This window comes from Diplotaxodon limnothrissa, linkage group LG6 (assembly GCF_057381915.1).
Source record: "Diplotaxodon limnothrissa isolate DT_005_m linkage group LG6, D_limnothrissa_male_GT1.1, whole genome shotgun sequence".
Taxonomy (NCBI): Eukaryota; Metazoa; Chordata; class Actinopteri; order Cichliformes; family Cichlidae; genus Diplotaxodon; species Diplotaxodon limnothrissa.
The window spans coordinates 38,949,708-38,968,257 of NC_140601.1; the positions used below are offsets into that span (position 1 = coordinate 38,949,708).

An 18,550-nucleotide genomic window follows, 5' to 3' on the forward strand; every position below is an offset into this window, starting at 1 on the left:
TGTGCGTCTCCAGTGAGTAATGTGTGAAAAGGTTTAGAGCTGCAGTGCATGTGTGAAAACTGTTTTAATGTATTGGGAAAAAGTTGAGAATGTTTAACTTTTGTTATTTTTGTTTTTTTATCCATGTCATTTCATATCTTCTCATTCTTAAATGGTTCCATACAGATGGCAAAGCTGCGGCACCTCCTGCTTCTGTGCAGGGCTGTCTGGTTAGAATGTAAACTGCATCTGTCATGTTCATGTCTATTCAAGTTTCAGACATTGCATTTTATATCCAGACTGCGCTGCTTCTTCTGTATTACACTTTCACGTACTGCAAATTTGTAACTGTGCAGCTCATATAAGTTACAACTGTCCACTTCATTTGTGTCTTGCAGAGTACGGTACATAAACTCAGGACATGGCTGATCAATACAAGCATCATTCCATACTTTCTGTGTTGGAGTTTACTGCAGACTAACCATACAGTTTAAGTTTGTATTTAGAATTTGTATCTTTTTACTTATTCTCTATGTCAGAGTACAGTATCCTGCCATTTGCACTATGTGTAAACCTGGAGCTTTATAATTTGTCTCTTTGCATACATTTACATGGCTGAGATGACAATAAAGTTCACTTTGACTTTTACTTCATGGGTCACATACAACCCAGTGTGAATTTAAGTGGGATCAAACTGTTGAATTACAACAAAAAACTATTTTAATAAAAGTACTATTGCTGAAAACTTTGACATTTAATAAATGATACTTTATAAAGAAAATTAATATATTTGAGTTCTTCCTGTTTCATTTTGGATAATGTGTTTGTCAGTAAGAAGGATGTTAAGCTGATGATGAGATTCACTCATGATGTGATCTTATGACTTGCAAGATCATTCTTCCTGGTTTCAAAACAATGAGAAGCAGAAATTGTTGCCCTCCTTCTCTGAAACTGTCCACTTTAAAAAGCAAGCAGTTGGCCTGTGGGTCAAATGTTTGAAGCTTATTTTGGAAATATGAAGTAAATCCATACATATGTGAACTAGTTGTGTTTGTGAGGTTTTAATTAGCCTTTGTAAAGGGGCCAAACAATAATACAGAGTACAACAGCAGTCTGCATGGCTTTTTACAAAGATAAATAACAATCATAAAATCATTTAGAAACACAATTTATCTACATGGTCACAGAATACAGTCAGAACATTCAGTGCAAAATGTAACTTATACATTTAAGTATATTTTGTGTTAAAGGGCTTCTGTGGCCTTTGTTGCTCAGCTTTAACTATATGAGTCCTTCCCATCAACTCAGTTGCACCAGACTGTTATCTGTGTAGGCTAAACCTATTTGATGCAGAGGGCCTCACAATATCCGATTTTCACTGCACATTAATTCATTTGTAGTTGAAAGGTGAACTTACTGTAACATCAACAGAAAAGTATAGTAAAGAAGTAATTTAAAAATAATAACTATACAAGAATATGCCATATTGTGAGTGAATGGAATCTGGTAGGAAAGTTATCCAAACCACATAACACACACATCTGGGAATATCAGCAAGATCCCCGAAACACACGCACACACTGGTGTCAGGTTGAGGTGAGCAACAGCCTTTTTATTTGTGACAACATGGACTGCGGTTTCTTAGCCTTTCTGTTCAGCACGCAGACACACTGGATGGCTGCCACCGACTTTATTCCTGCACACCTGTTCTTCCCGCCCTGTGACCTCACTGCGTCACCCCTCCTCTGCAGCAGGCCAGAGACTACACCTCCGCCACACCAGCAAAACTAATCTTTGATTATCTAAATATTATATGTTATGTTATATAGTAGAAGAGCAGGTAGACGTGTTATGACCTGCTGCAACCAGAGACGTGTTTATGACAGAGATTCGGAGAGATCCGTCAGTTATTTCATTGCTGTTCACGGCAGGTTAATGTGATTCTCAGACCGTTACGGACAGTCGGCTGCTGGCCGTTGAGGTTACCTCAGTCTAGATTTTAATGGTAGTAAATTCTAAACCAGTTTACGTTTAAATACACGTATCACGTCACAGATTAAAAAGAAGAAGAAGAAGTAAAAAAGTGTTCGATAGATAATCATTCAATTATAACGCGGTTAGGTCATGACTAATCTAATTTAAAAAGCCTCTTGTCACCTCTCGAGGCACTGACCTACTTTAAAGACCCACAAAGTTCTGAGCAAGTTGCAGTGGTGATGGTGGGAGGACCTGCGAACACTTTCAGATAGGAAACTTGGTTGAGCTTTACACTTACGTGAGGCTCGGATTAACAATTATTTTTAAAAGATGAAACTTAGATGTTTCAAAGTCTGATATTCTATGTTTGTAAAAGGGTATCATGTCTCTATTTCCTGTCAATCTTTCTTGTTCTTTGCCTATATGGATAACTGTTTGTGGATTGCTAAGAATGTGCAGTGCTGAGTTTGAGGTACTTTGATGAGCAATTCTCATATGTTGGCTAAAAGCTTTTCTGCTAATCACTGTTTCCCCAAGACTCACAAAACGTTTTTTTTTGAGACTAACAAAGAACTTCAGTTTTGATTGTGCCCTACTGTTGTTGCAGACTTCATACCTAACCATAGCTAATAATTATATAAATATGCATGAGCCACAACTCCTCCACAATGGTGTTAAGGACCATTAAAGCCATATACGAAACGATTACTGAAAGAATTTGCTGCTCAAAGTGGTTTTACAAGGGGTGTACATATTCTTTTCCACAGGATTTTGTTACTCCTGAGAACATTTTCTTTCTCATATGACTGTCTTCACTTACTGGAACATATTAACAAGCCACAACAAAACAGTTCCCCCATGTGTGATATTGGTGTGAACCAGGTAAAACACGTCTTTGTGGGATTGTGGGTTTTAAATTTCTGAGGTATAAAGGAGCGTGGTGCAACCTAAACTTCACTCTTTCATCTTTACTACCCTCTAGGTAAGATAATAGAAGGTACTGACCAAAGCTTTCAGTAAGCTGTCAAGGTAAGACCACCAAGTCCTTTGTTCCGTATGATTTTCTTTTTGCCATTTGGTTAATACTTTAGTGTAGTGGCTCTGAAAACATTGGTCATGCTCCAGTGGAGCTGCACGAAGTCACTGCATGACCAGTAGAAACTAGATAAGATGGTTAATGTAACAAAACTATGCAAAACAAGAGTTTTTTTTAAATTCAACTGCTTACAGTTTATTTTGTTATCGTGAAATATTATATGTTCTTAGTTGTTTACAAGGAGTAACATGTTTAGCCAAATATTCTATTTATATTGCTGGCTGCCTGAGTGGTGTCCAAAAAATGACACGGGCTTTATAGATAACTGCAAAACTTTTTATGTTTTGTTATTAGACACAGCATCCATCCCACTTGGAGGGAGCAACTATTATTTCTAGAAATGTGGCTTATCTGGGGGACACCAAAGTGTTCTGAGGCCGGCCGAGAGATATAATCTCCCTCACAGTCCCTGTTAGTAAATTATTTACTAGTTGATCATCATATTTATTTACTTATAATTTACATCATATTTAGCTCCTCAGAATTTGAAAGCCTTGAATCAGAAGTACTTGGCTTGCTGGTGTAACTCTTGTACTCACATCTTAAAGCAGATAACCCATTAGCTGGAGAGGAGATGGTGTCTGAGTAATTTAGAAGGTCTACAACAAATTTGGGTCTAATAAAGGTTATCTTATCTTATCTTATGTTATTTATGCTGGAAAAAGAGTTTCTTGCTTTATAAAATAAAACCCCCTGTAAAGCTACACCTTGCCATTCATCACTGATTAAAGAAAATAAGAACAACCCCAGGCTTCTCTTCAGCACTGTCGCCAGGCTGACATGGTGACTGCTTCTTCACTCTTGAGGATTCATGTACATTAGAATATCAAAGTAGACAAAGCTGCCTGGATAGAGTGAGGAAGAAGCAGGATGTTGACAGCTCGCTAGCTATGAATTCAAATGTTACCTGCACATACTTCACATGAGCAAAATCAAATGTAGTCAGAAAAGATAGGATCTTTGGGTGAGGTATAGTGGATATTTTTGGTGTTTAAGTTTACACTGGGGGGCAGCATGGCGGTTAGCACTGTTGCCTCATAGCAAGAAGGTCCATCAGTCCAGGGTCTGTGTGGTGTTTGCATGTTCTCCCTGTGTTTGCTTGGGTTCTTTCTGGGTACTCCGGCTTCCTCCTACAGTCCAAAGACATGCAGTTAGTGGGGATAAGTTAATTGGTAGCTCTAAATTACTTATGGGTTTGAATATGAGTGTGAATGGTTGTCTGTGTCTGTGTGTTAGCCCTGTGACAGACTGGCGACCTGTCCAGGGTGTACCCTGCCTCTTGCCCTAAGAAAGCTGGAATGGAATTTTGCACTGTTTAACTTCCCCTTTGTTCATGTAATTTAATCTCCTCTCATTGTTAAATGATTCCATTCAGATGGCAAAGCTGTGGCACGTCCTGCTCCTGTGTTGGGCATGGAGTCCCTTGTGCCTTCCTTCCAGTGTGAGCTTCATTGGTACACCACAGGAGTGTGAAAAGGCTCACTTTGTCCCTGGTTACAACTTGGGTGGTGAAGGCTTTGACATTGTGACGATGGAGAGAAAAGGTGCCTATGTGATCGACACTGAAACATGGAAGATTGGAAATGGTAGCTGTAGGATGTACTGTAACCGTTACATGAATGGTGAGAAACAGAAGGTCCCTGTTGCTGTGGTGAACTGGAGAACCCTGCCCAAGTGCAGTTTGAAGGTCTCCAGTGTGGTCTATGATTCTGTTGAAACTCTTGTCAATGACTCGACATCATCTGTATCCAACAACTGGAAAATTGGCCTTGACATCCCGGTAGATCCTTCAGTAACAGTTGGGGTTGGCTTTGGAGGTTCTCACTCAAGAGATTCCACCTTTGCTATGAAAAAGTCAAAACAAGACCGCTACACCTTCTTACACCATTCGATCAACTGTCATTACTATGGGTGAGTATGTCAGTGGATATTTTTCTTATTTGAGTAATTTTTATTTATTTATTTTTTAATGTATTTCTTCTTTAGTTTAGCATCAAGAGTGATTTAAAATGTCACTGAAGTATTTATTACAATTACTGCAGTGGTGTCAAACATCCCCCCCCCCCCCCCCCCACACACACACACACACACACACACACACACACACACACACACACAGGGTCAGGGAGTGTTCTGGAATAATCAAATCATTATATATATATATATATATATATATATATATTTATTTATTTATTTATTTATTTTTTTTACATGTTTTTATTGTATGATGTGAAAAGTAAGGGTAATTTTTAAAAATTGATTTTCACCCTTCAAATTGATTTTAGTTTGAATAATGCGATATCGATTTATTAAACCCCCGAATCGACTTTTAAATATTAATGTATTTTGCCAGAACCGCCAGAATCTCAGGTTAAAGCTCACAAAACTGGTTTAACAACTGCCAAATAGCTAAAACAGGTGAAACATCTTCAAGCAACTTAAAGAAGTGCGGTGTTTTTCTTTCCAAGCTCCTTAGACTTCAGAAAGTTACACACACATAACAGGGGCGATAGCTTGTATAGCACACTGTATATTTCATACATAACATCTTCTCCCCACTAAGGTAAGCGACCGCAGCACTGCCCGCAGAAATATTTCACTTAACCTAAATGGTACTTTTTTCTTTTCTTTTTTCTTCTTTTCTTTTCTTTCTTTCTTTCTTTTTTTTACAACACGGTAACAAGTGGGTGGCTTAGTGACCCTCACTAGATAATGTCTAACAATTTCTGTAACCTGTATACACTCAGTGTTTCAATAGACTGGTGTGTTTCTGGAGGTATTGTGGTCCGCAGAACTTGTTCAACAGGTGTCACTATCACTCTGGGCTGGTGACATTTAGAATAGAATAGAATAGAATAGAAAATTTATTGTCATTGCACATGTCACAAGTACAAGGCAACAAAATGCAGTTTGCATCTATCGAGAAAGTGCTTTAGCAATAATATAGATATATTACAAAATATATATTAGCAATAAAAAATGGATCTATTATAGGTATGAGGGTACAAAATATGGGTCTATTATGGTATGTTACAATGTACACGGTATGAAGGTAAGTTATGAATATGCTATAACTACAAGTATGTACAGGCAGTAGTGAGTGTACAAGCTATGTACAGGCTATGAACAGGGTATAAATATGAAAACTATACAAAAATATGAAACTATACAGAAATATGAACTATACAAGTTATAAACAGTTGTAGAACTATAATTATTATTGTACAGAATGATTGTCTGTACAGAATTTACAGTAGTGCAGTTTAGATCAGTGAGATATGTGGCTAATTTCCACAGAGGTTATATAAAGTGCTAGTGTTTGTGAGTGGTGGTTCAGTCCATGTTATTATTGTGTGTATGATGGTACAGTTGGCCATTTGTTTGTTTTTGTCCATTGTGTGTTCAGTAATGGGTGGTTGTGGGTGTGTGTATTGTTCAGTCCATGAGTTTAATGTGGGTCAGATGTCAGGAGGCAGAGTTCAGGAGTCTGACAGCTGTAGGGAAGAAGCTGTACTGGTACCTGGTGGTCTTAGTCCGGTGACTCCTGTTGCACCTCGCAGAGGGCAGGAGGGTGAAGAGTGCCTGTCAGAGGATCCAGTGCAACCTGCTGAGATACTGGCTCAGGACATGTCAGCATCTGATCCACATGACGTTTCCACACTCCTTGTGCTCCCACATTCACTTTGTATGACACTGGCCCAATCTTTTCCAATATGAAACAACACTGGTGATGCCACCAAAATGTAAATGATTGATACGGAACAGCCCTTTTTGAGTCAAAATAGTCTGCAGCTTCTTAGACTCCTCTTCTACCTCCATCTGTAGATAGGCATTTGCTAAGCCCAGCTTACTGAAATGCTGACCCCCTGCCAGAGAAGCAAACAGGTCCTCAATGCGTGGAAGTAGGTACTTATCCACACAGAGCTGTGAATTGAGAGTGACCTTGAAAGCCCCACACAGTCTCACTGAGCCATCCTTCTTGTTGACAGGCACTATGCCCCACTGGTGTGAAGACCCCAAGTTCAGTCAGGCGTTTCAGTTCAGCCTACACTCGAGGTCAGAGAGCATAAGGCATGTTACATGGTGGACAGAATTTGGCTACATTATTAGGCCTAAGAATCAATCTGGCTTTAATTCCTTTCATTGACCCAAACTCCTTAGAGAAAACAGCTGAGTGTTTTGTTAGCACAGCCCCCAGATTGTCATTTCCACTTTGCTCTCTGGCATGAATGTCTTTCAAGTTCAGTTTAATAATTCTCAACCACTCTGGTGCCAGCGGTTCCCCAGTGTATGTCTTCAGCATGATGTCAGTGGGTTGCAGCAGCAACTGACTCAGCATACTTTTGTACTGTTCTCATGGGAGCAAAGACACGCCACCCCCTGTATCCAGCTCCATCTTCATTTTCTTCCCGTTAACTACAGGCATCAGGGAGATAAGTGAATCCCTCTCTTTTCGAGACAATGAATACAGTTCCAACTCACTATCAGTGTCAGATCTGATTCATTCACTTTCACTTTCCTCACCAGCAACATGATGAATTCTTCTCTTTTTGTCCTTAACTCTGTGTTTAACTGCATTACCTTTCAGTTCAGGTTTTCCGTCTTTCTCTTTCCTGTTCCAATCTTGGCTGCTTCTGGCTCTACCTTTACGCATGCGTTTCGTGTGGCCTTTCCTCCCCAACTGGTGACAGTCACGGTCCTTGTACCAGCAGTCATCATCAGTATGATTCATTTTCCCACAGCGATGGCATCCATCACCTTTTTGCGACAGCACCATGTTCACTTTAAGAGAGCCACTTAACTGCTGAATTCACGTGTTGCTGTCTCTGCCAACATGGCATAGTCAACTGCTTTGCAGAACATGAGATCCTTTTCTGTCAAAAGATGCTTCTCCACAGTTTCACACTTTAATCCACAAACAAATCTGTCCTGTAGAGCATCTTCCAGATACACACCAAACTCACAATGTTCTGACAGTCTTTTCAACACCACCACATACTGTGCGACTGTTTCCTGTTCCCCCTGATTCCTCTTGTGGAACCGGAACCTTTGCAAAACTCCCACAATATTGTCATACTGCAGGCTTGTTTGGAGCTACCAGGTTACGCAGCAGACCATACGTTTTGGGACCCATCACACAGCAGCACTGGCACTCGTTTCTCAGACTGAATGTCATTAGCCAGGATGAAATGCTCAAAACGTTCAATATATGTTGCCCACTGCTTACCAGCATCATCAAAGGGATCCATCTGCCCAATCATTCCAGCCATGATGCATCTACAGCCAACACTGTCGTTTCTGACTCGTTGTAGAAAAAGCAGCTCACCGAATCCACAGCTCGGAAGTCCTTTCACCATGCTATTGTTTGTTTTCCATCCACACTTGGCCACGCAGTCAGTACATGCACAGTAGACGGCCAAGTCTTCCAGACTTCACAGCACATAACAGGGCGTGGTGCCCACTACTGGTGATAGCTTGTATAGCACACAATATATTTTGGCTTATACATAACAAATTCCCTCTTGCTGTTTTGCTTGCACCAGGAAAAAAAAATCACACTTCCTGCATGGCTTTCTCTCACTCTGTACTTCAAGACCAGTTTGCCATTAAAAATCTCTGTTTTCTGCATTACTCTGTTATGCACCACTCTACCGTCTATTCAGTGCTTTCAGCCAAGAAAGCCGAATTTCTGCTGTTCAATAGCGAAGAAATATAAGCTTTTGCAATAATAATGACAAAACCGAATAAAACCTCTGTAACTTTGCTCTGCTTGACTTCAGCAGCATCAGATAATGTTCATATGTTGCACATTACCTGATCTACTGGAGAATATTTTTAAGGTGCGTATCTGCAATAAAAAGTCAGGATAGGAAAAACTCATTCATATTTTTCTGTTTTATCTTCACTTACTTTGACACAAAGGTATCTGCTGTGATGATTACACCACTGATGTGGTCTCACAAGTGTCAGCTTTGTTTTTATACATAGATATAAAAATATGGATATGTACTGATAAATGGTCAGAAATGAAATATTTATGAATGTTTGAGTCAAAATCGAATTGAATTGGAATCGAATCAGTTATAGAAATCGAAAGTGATAACCAGCCCTAGTGAAAAGCATTCACCATGTTACAAAACAGCTGATAATGTTACAGTTTTTCATTCTATGGCTTAACCATTATTAATTGGTGTAGATAGTCATGAGTAATGTGTTTGTCAGCAGGATTTAAAATGGATGACGAGTTTCCTGTTCAGTTGAAAGTATTATTTTCATCACTTGCAAGACAGTGCTTCCTGGTGCAAAATAATGTGAAAAGTCTAAAGCTTATTCTTAGCAGTTTTCCATTTTGAAAAGCCATCCAGTGGACCAGATTTTTGGTGGGCCAGATCTGGCCCGTGAGTCAAATGTTTGACATCTCTCTGATGTTGATAGTTGGAATCAATTTGAATTAACTTATTTATATGCTTTTCTGTTCCACAGCTACAGACTGGCAACAAGTCCTCCTTTGAGTCAGGAATTCCAGCCGGCAGTTGACTCCATTCCCCCTTATTCCTCTAAAACTGCGCCATTATATCACAATCTGATTGACACTTATGGAACACATTACATCACACAAGTGTCTCTTGGAGGTGAAATTAAAGCATCCACTGCTGTCAGGACCTGCATGGCTACAATGAATGGACTAACAGATACTGATGTTAGTGACTGTTTGTCAGTTGAAGCTTCAGCTACTTTTGCAAATTCTGCCCGTATTAAAGCAGAGTATGAACACTGTCAGAGAAAGAAAAACAAGTTGGGGTCTAATCAAAGTTTCAGCAGTTCATTTAATGAGCGGCGCACAGAGGTCATTGGTGGAGATATTGATGGAGGTGATATCCTCTTTGCAGGCCAATCTGACCCCTCGGCCTATAAAAACTGGCTCATTTCTCTTAAAAGTGTCCCTGATGTGGTCCAATACAACTTAAAACCCCTACACACCATACTGCCATTAAATCATCCTGCCAGGGCGGGACTGAAGCGAGAAGTGGAGCAGTACATTAAGAAAAATGCAGTGCTGAAGAAATGTTCAGAAACCTGTAAGATTGGGCACCGATCAAACGCAAGAGATCCTTGTGCTTGTGTCTGCAACAGTAACCAGAACATCAAGTCAAACTGCTGTCCTGCTGGGAAAGGTCTGGCAACCTTAAAGGTGTTCAAACTTTATGCAAAGGGTCTGTATGGTGACAAGTGGACTCAGACAGATGGTTCAGTGGAGGTGACATATGGTGATCAGAAAAAGCGCACTGATATTATAAGTAATGATGACAACCCTAGATGGAGAGAAACATTTGAGTTTGGAACCATCACCATCAACATGAAAAACAAACTTAAATTTGCTGTGTATGATGAGGACACTTACTGGAACAGTGATCTGTTAGGCAAGTGTTCATTTGATCTGCGAGCAGGGAAGGTGAGCGACAGCTGCATGCTGAATCATGGGACCTTCTTCTTTTCCTACATCGTAGAGTGTGCACCAAGTCTTAGTGGGAACCAGTGTCAGGAGTATATCCCCTCGGCCATGAGTCCGTCTTTGGCTGAGGTTTTCCACACCAGAAATGGGGTTCTTCTTGGAAAGATTGGGAATAAGTATGAGGAGTCAGTAAATGAGTGAGTTCAATGCTAAATGTCACTGATGAGAGATGAGTCAATAAGAGAATAAGGATTTGACCATCTGCTGAATATCTATGTGCTTGTATTTCATGGCATTCTGTGTTTCTGTGTGCAAAAATATTTTTTGAACTCAAACATGCTTGTGAGAACTCAAAACTGTAATGCACTTAGTTCAAAAATCTAGCAATAAAGAATCAGCAAAGACAACATGTGTGTTTCATGTAATTATTCAAAAAATAATGTGTTACTGTTTATTAGGTTTCTGTAATGCATCAAGAGGTTATCACAAGCTACAGTTGCCCCATGTGCTTGAGGTGTGAGGGGAAACAAAACTAGTGCACATTGTTTCTGTGGGTGTGAGAGCAGTTAAAAATAAAATCTGTGAAAAGAGCACAATGAAGTCTCCACTTCTACATCAGTACTTTAGCATACTTCAGATGACAGAAGCTATTGATCTGAGCTGGCTGTCAACTGTCAGGGTAAGACGACAGAATTATTTCTTGTTTAAAGAAATTTCTTGACTTGAGCATTTGTTGTACGTTTCTGGTTCATTTCTGGTCTCACTGCTGTTCATGTGTGAAAACTACTTTTCTGTATTAGAAAAAATGAAATATTCAAACTTATACATATAAAAAAAGTCATTTATTCTCCTCTCATTGTTAAATGATTCCATTCAGATGGCAAAGCTGTGGCACGTCCTGCTCCTGTGTTGGGCATGGAGTCCCCTGTGCCTTCCATCCAGTGTGAGCTTCATTGGTACACCACAGGAGTGTGAAAAGGCTCACTTTGTCCCTGGTTACAACTTGGGTGGTGAAGGCTTTGACATTGTGACGATGGAGAGAAAAGGTGCCTATGTGATCGACACTGAAACATGGAAGATTGGAAATGGTAGCTGTAGGATGTACTGTAACCGTTACATGAATGGTGAGAAACAGAAGGTCCCTGTTGCTGTGGTGGACTGGAGAACCCTGCCCAAGTGCAGTTTGAAGGTCTCCAGTGTGGTCTATGATTCTGTTGAAACTCTTGTCAATGACTCGACATCATCTGTATCCAACAACTGGAAAATTGGCCTTGACATCCCGGTAGATCCTTCAGTAACAGTTGGGGTTGGCTTTGGAGGTTCTCACTCAAGAGATTCCACCTTTGCCATGAAAAAGTCAAAACAAGACCGCTACACCTTCTTACACCATTCGATCAACTGTAAATTCTATAGGTGAGTATGTCAGGGGATATTTGTCTTCTTTTTTAAAAATTTACTGAGACTTTTTATTTTATTTTATTTTACAGCAGTGGTGTCAAACAATTCGTAATTATATGCCCAGTGATGGGGAGTAACGGAATACATGTACCGCCGTTACATATTTAAAATACAAAATATGAGTAACTGTATTCCGTTCCAGTTACCGTTTAAAAGGTGGTATTCAGAATACAGTTACTTTGTTGAATTAAATGGAGTACACGGTGGTCTTTTCCTGTTTCATGTGTTAGACTGTTCCCTATTTTTGGTAATTCCACGCTGGTGGAAACCCAAACAAAACACGCATTAAGAGGCTCTATTGCTTGTGTGTTGAATCAGCCCCCCCCCCATCATCTTTAAGTGACTGAGACAGGACTCATCACCACATTCTCATATCATCCTGACCCTTCTGGCCTCGCTAAAGCACAAGACACTTTAACGCCCTTCCCACGCAATGTACACAAGCTGTAAATTTCCACATTGTTTTATTTTATTTTATTTCTATTTATATAATTTGCATAACTCACCCATTTGCTGCACATAATGTCATCTTTGTATATACTCATTCACTGTATATAAAGTTCTGTCTGTCCCTCTCTCTTTTTTTCTTTGCACGGTCGAGGAGCGTATCACGTCACATTTCCCTGCGTGTTATACCTGTATAACCATGCACGTGACAAATAAAGAATCTTGAATCTTGAAAATCTTGTGTCTCAACCCCGCGCCCCATGTCACCCCTACTTGCAGCCCGCATAATGTCGTGAAGACATATTTTTAAAAATCATTATTCAAAAAAGTATTTAATATGAAGGCAATAGGCAGAGTGTTACAGGCATAGCCCTAAAGAATGTAGCCTTATGGGCAGTGTAGTCCGCGCTGCAGGGAGAATGGACTGCCATTCCCGTTATGTGTCTGTGAGCGCGAGGGAGAGAGGAAAAAGGAGAGTCAAAAAGTACGAGCTGTGACAAACCAGAAACGGGAGATGGAAACATGTAAATATAATAATAACCACTGCAGCCAAAAAGAGTGCCCGACGAGCGCAGTTGTAAGTAAGCTATTAAGACTCGACTGTACACTGTGTTCGTCTTTTCCTCCGAAACAATAAGTTCCGTTGAAGCAGCCTTTCAACGCCTCTCTCTGTCTCTCGCTAGCAAAGTTGACCCAGACAAGAAAGTAAAGCTAGTTTTCGGTTACGAGCCTGACACAGAACCCGACGTATTAGTCAGAGGTCCCTTTACTACGGTTCGGAGTCGTGGACCTGTTTTATATACGCGCGGAATAGTTTTCTATACGAGCTGCAAAAAGTGCAGCCTTACCTAATGTCCCCCCTACTGTTACTCATTTATATTAAGATTTAAAAATCTAGTTGGTATTGATATGGCGAGTAACCTGCAGTAATAGTAATAAATCACACAGCAATAGTACATTCATGTAGTTGTAAAAAGCATGATAATATATTAAGTAATCCAAAGTATTCAGAATATGTTACTCTGATTGAGTAAGGTAAAGGAATATGTTACAAAATATACTTTGGGGCATGTATTCTGTGGAATACATTTTAAAGGTGACCTTCCCAGTACTGTATATGCCATGTATAACCCAATTGCACTTTATGTGGCGTGGAGCAGCCAAACCATCGCATAAAAAACTATTAAAAACATTGTCAAATGTAAAGAAATGATATACTGAAAATTTTTATATTCATTGTATCATACTTTTACTAATCAGATCATTAAGTCTGAGTTTTTCCTGTTTCTGTCTGTAGCTTAATTATTGTTCCTCAGTATTGCTGGCCATGGTTAAAATGCATTTTTCAGTAAGACGATGTAAAACTGATGATGTACCTCTAGTTAAGACTGAGTAAAGATGCAATCATTTCATAATGATTTTTTTTTTAAAAAAAATGCTTCCTGGTGCAAAACACTGGATCAGATTCACTTGTGGGTCATATGTTTGACACACCTGTTTCTCAACAGTTTGAGGCAGTTTCCTTAGTATTGTGATTCTGTTTTGAATTAATAGAAAGAAAAATCTAAAGTGATTCAAATAAAATGGTTCAGACATTAATGCATTTATATGCTTTTCTGTTCCACAGCTACAGACTGGCAACAAGTCCTCCTTTGAGTCAGGAATTCAAGCCGGCAGTTGACTCCATTCCCCCTTATTCCTCTAAAACTGCGCCATTATATCACAATCTGATTGACACTTATGGAACACATTACATCACACAAGTGTCTCTTGGAGGTGAAATTAAAGCAACCACTGCTGTCAAGACCTGCATGGCTACAATGAATGGACTAACAGATACTGATGTTAGTGACTGTTTGTCAGTTGAAGCTTCAGCTACTTTTGCAAATTCTGCCCGTATTAAAGCAGAGTATGAACACTGTCAGAGAAAGAAAAACAAGTTGGGGTCTAATCAAAGTTTCAGCAGTTCATTTAATGAGCGGCACACAGAAGCCATTGGTGGAGATATTGATGGAGGTGATATCCTCTTTGCAGGCCAATCTGACCCCTCGGCCTATAAAAACTGGCTCATTTCTCTTAAAAGTATCCCTGATGTGGTCCAATACAACTTAAAACCCCTACACACCATACTGCCATTAAATCATCCTGCCAGGGCAGGACTGAAGCAACAAGTGGAGCAGTACATTAATAAAAATGCAGTGCTGAAGAAATGTTCAGAAACCTGTAAGATTGGGCACCGATCAAACGCAAGAGATCCTTGTGCTTGTGTCTGCAACAGTAACCAGAACATCAAGTCAAACTGCTGTCCTGCTGGGAAAGGTCTGGCAACCTTAAAGGTGTTCAAACTTTATGCAAAGGGTCTGTATGGTGATGACTGGAGTCAAACAGATGGTTCAGTGGAGGTGACATATGGTGATCAGAAAAAGCGCACTGATATTATAAGTAATGATGACAACCCTAGATGGAGAGAAACATTTGAGTTTGGAACCATCACCATCAACATGAAAAACAAACTTAAATTTGCTGTGTATGATGAGGACAGTTACTGGAACAGTGATCTGTTAGGCGAGTGTTCATTTGATCTGCGAGCAGGGAAGGTGAGCGACAGCTGCATGCTGAATCATGGGACCTTCTTCTTTTCCTACATCGTAGAGTGTGCACCAAGTCTTAGTGGGAACCAGTGTCAGGAGTATATCCCCTCGGCCATGAGTCCGTCTTTGGCTGAGGTTTTCCACACCAGAAATGGGGTTCTTCTTGGAAAGATTGGGAATAAGTATGAGGAGTCAGTAAATGTGTGAGTTCAATGCTAAATGTCACTGATGAGAGATGAGTCAATAAGAGAATAAGGATTTGACCATCTGCTGAATATCTATGTGCTTGTACTTCATGGCATTCTGTCTTTGACTTTTATATGCAAAAATATTTCAGCCATGCTTGTGGGCAATGTAAGCCACTCTCTATGCTTCTTTTCCATAGTCGTTCAAAAATCTAGCAATAAAGCATCAGCAAAGACAATGCGTGTGTTTCATTTGAGTAATTAAAAAAATTGCCATGGTCTAAGGTGTTTTTGGCTGCCTGTTTTTGTGTTTTTGGACTTTTGGACCGTCATTTTTTGTTATTGTGTAGTTCCTGGTTTCTTTGTCTTGAGCTTTGCTTCCTAATTTAATCTTTTATATTTCTAGTTCCTAATTAGTTGTTCATTTAGTCTTTTACCTTTTGTGCTCTGTCTTCGTCACTGGCCTCCTGGTTGCCTTCCAGATCCCCATTGCCTGCCCCGCCAGCATGAGGTCGTCCTGCAGAGCTCCTTCGTCTGCATGGCTGTCCACACTGTTGGCTCCGTCTCCTTTGGCCACTAATAAAGGAACTAATAAAGGTTAATAAGAGAGGACTATAAACTACTGGCATACATGAAACAACTATCTGAAGTAATCATTTATTAAAAATGTACAAAATTTCATAGTAATATTTAAATTAAATTTACATTATAAGAATTATGTGTTGAGGAGTAAGGGAATTCCAATATACATGGACTGGTTCTTATATAGTGCTTTACTACTCTTCTGAGCACTCAAAGTGCTTCACACAACTTGTGCATTCACCCATTTGCACAATTTTCTTAGTGCTTTCTAACTAACATTCACACTCCAGATGGATGCATCAGAGAGCAATTTGGGGTTAGTATCTTAACCAAGACTAGGGGAAGCCAGGAATTGAACCACCAACCTTCTGATCAGTAGATGACCTGCTCTATTGCCCGAGCTACACCGTATATAACAAAGACATCCAAACAACCTCCCTGAGCGAGATCGTTTTCACATAAAAATAAAACTAATGGACTTACATACTTTTTATTGCAAGTTTATATTGGTAACTGTTTATTCAGTTTCTGTAATGCATCAACAGGTTATCACAAATTACAGTGGCTCTATGTGTTTTATGTGTGAGGGGAAATTAACTAGTGCACATTGTTTCTGTGGGTGTTAGAGCAGTTAAAAATACAATCTGTGAAAAGAGCCCAAGGAAGTCTCCACTTCTACATCAGTACTAGAGCATACTTCAGACGATGGCAGGTACTGATCTGAGCTGGCTGTCAGGGTAAGACGACAGAGTTATTTCTTGTTTAAAGACATTCCTTGACTTGAGCATTTTTTGTATATTAATAGTCTCACATGTATTTTCAGTAAGTAATGCCTGAAAAGGTTTAGGGCTGCAGTGTGAGATGTGTAAGAATGTTTAACTTTCGTTTTTTTTATCCATGTCATTTCATATCTTCTCATTGCCATACAGATGGCAAAGCTGTGGCAGCTCCTGCTTCTGTGCAGGGCTGTCTGGTTAGAATGTAAACTGCATCTGTAATGTTCATATCATTTCATATCTATTCAAGTTTCAGACATTGTATTTTATATCCAGACTATGACTTTCACGTACTGCAAATTTGTAACTGTGTAGCTCATATAAGTTACAACTGTCCACTTCATTTGTGTCTTGCAGAGTACGGTATATAAACTCAGGACATGGCTGATCAATACAAGCATCATTCCATACTTTCTGTGTTGGAGTTTACTGCAGACTAACCATACAGTTTAAGTTTGTATTGATATTTTGTATCTTTGTCTGTGTGAACTTGTTCTCTATGTCAGAGTACAGTATCCTACCATTTGCACTATGTGTAAACTTGGAGCTTTATAATTTGTCTCTTTGCATACATTTGCACTACTCTGCCTGGTTTGCACTCAATGTCATTTACCCTTATATTGTATATTGTATAGCTTTCTTGTTATATGTAAAATTGTATTATATTATTTAATTTTTTTTACTTTAAAATATTTTACTTGCATTTTTAATCACTCTTATATTTAAATGTTCATTTTCTATTTTATCTAGGGATTGAGAGTAACGAAGTTTCTATTCTCTGTATGTCCTGTACATGTGGCAGAATTGACAATAAAGTTGACTTTGACTTTGACTTTGACTTTGATTTACATGGCTGAGATGATAATGTGTTTGTCAGTAAGAAGGATGTTAAGCTGATGATGAGATTCACTCATGATGTGATCTTATGACTTGCAAGATCATTCTTCCTGGTTTCAAAACAATGAGAAGCAGAAATTGTTGCCCTCCTTCTCTGAAACTGTCCACTTTAAAAAGCAAGCAGTTGGCCTGTGGGTCAAATGTTTAAAACTTATTTTGGAAATGTGAAATAAATCCATTCATAGGTGAACCAGTTGTGTTTGTGAGGTTTTAATTAGCCTTTGTGAAGGGGCCAAACAATAATACAGAGTACAACAGCAGTCTGCATGGCTTTTTACAAAGGTAAATAACAATCATAAAATCATTTAGAAACACAATTTATCTACATGGTCACAGAATACAGTCAGAACATTCAGTGCAAAATGTAACTTATACATTTAAGTATATTTTGTGTTAAAGGGCTTCTGTGGCCTTTGTTGCTCAGCTTTAACAATATGAGTCCTTCCCATCAACTCAGTAGCACCACACTGTTATCTGTGTAGGCTAAACCTATTTGATGCAGAGGGCCTCACAATATGCGATTTTCACTGCACATCAAAACATTAGTAGTTGAAAGGTGAACTTACTGTAACACCAACAGAAAAAAGTAAATGAAAAATAATAACGATAAAAAAAATGTTCCAAAAGCTATGTACATGTTAAACTAAGATTTATTTAAAAATATATATATTATATTTTAAAAATTGCGAGTGAATGCTCATTTTCCCACTATGTTCATCTTGTAGGAAAGTTATCCAAATGACATAACACACATCTGAGAACATCCAGCAAACCAATCTCTGGTTATCTGAATATTTTATGTTATATTATATAGTAGAGAAACAGGGAAACGTTTCATGACTTGCTGCAACCAGAGACATGTTTAATGGTGGAGACACGGAGAGGTCCATCAGTTTATTCCTGCTTGTTATATTATGGTTAACGTGACTCTCAGCCCGTTACAGACAGTCGGCTGCTGAGTTTACCCTGGTTTAGATTTTAGTGGTAGTAAAATCTAAACTAGTTTACGTGTAAATACACGTATCATGTCAGGGGCTAAATAAAAAAAGAGAAGAAGACAAAAAAGTGTGTGATAGATAATCAGAGCATCTTAACGCAGTTAGGTTGCT

General features: G+C 39.1%; 2 protein-coding genes across 2 annotated transcripts; both read left to right on the forward strand.

Moving 5' to 3' along the window:
* Nucleotides 1–4,415: 4,415 nt before the first annotated feature.
* LOC146631179 (perforin-1-like) lies at nt 4,416–10,706 on the forward strand. The gene is made up of 2 exons (XM_085356403.1): nt 4,416–4,963; nt 9,536–10,706. Exons 1-2 carry the CDS (start codon nt 4,428–4,430, stop codon nt 10,704–10,706), a joined length of 1,707 nt encoding a protein of 568 aa, XP_085212529.1. The 5' UTR covers nt 4,416–4,427.
* A 436-nt stretch (nt 10,707–11,142) lies between these two features.
* LOC146631180 (perforin-1-like) lies at nt 11,143–15,208 on the forward strand. Its single transcript, XM_085356405.1, has 3 exons — nt 11,143–11,184; nt 11,383–11,918; nt 14,038–15,208. Exons 1-3 carry the CDS (start codon nt 11,143–11,145, stop codon nt 15,206–15,208), a joined length of 1,749 nt encoding a protein of 582 aa, XP_085212531.1.
* The last annotated feature ends 3,342 nt before the right edge of the window (nt 15,209–18,550 follow it).

Excerpts from the sequence above, each read along its gene's own strand:
- LOC146631180 (XM_085356405.1), top strand. The coding sequence starts at position 11,143 with ATGACAGAAGCTATTGATCTGAGCTGGCTGTCAACTGTCAGG. Across the intron at positions 11,185-11,382 it reads GCTGGCTGTCAACTGTCAGG|ATGGCAAAGCTGTGGCACGT; the intron begins GTAAGACGACAG and ends GATTCCATTCAG. Across the intron at positions 11,919-14,037 it reads ATCAACTGTAAATTCTATAG|CTACAGACTGGCAACAAGTC; the intron begins GTGAGTATGTCA and ends TCTGTTCCACAG.
- LOC146631179 (XM_085356403.1), top strand. The coding sequence starts at position 4,428 with ATGGCAAAGCTGTGGCACGTCCTGCTCCTGTGTTGGGCATGGAGTCCC. Across the intron at positions 4,964-9,535 it reads ATCAACTGTCATTACTATGG|CTACAGACTGGCAACAAGTC; the intron begins GTGAGTATGTCA and ends TCTGTTCCACAG.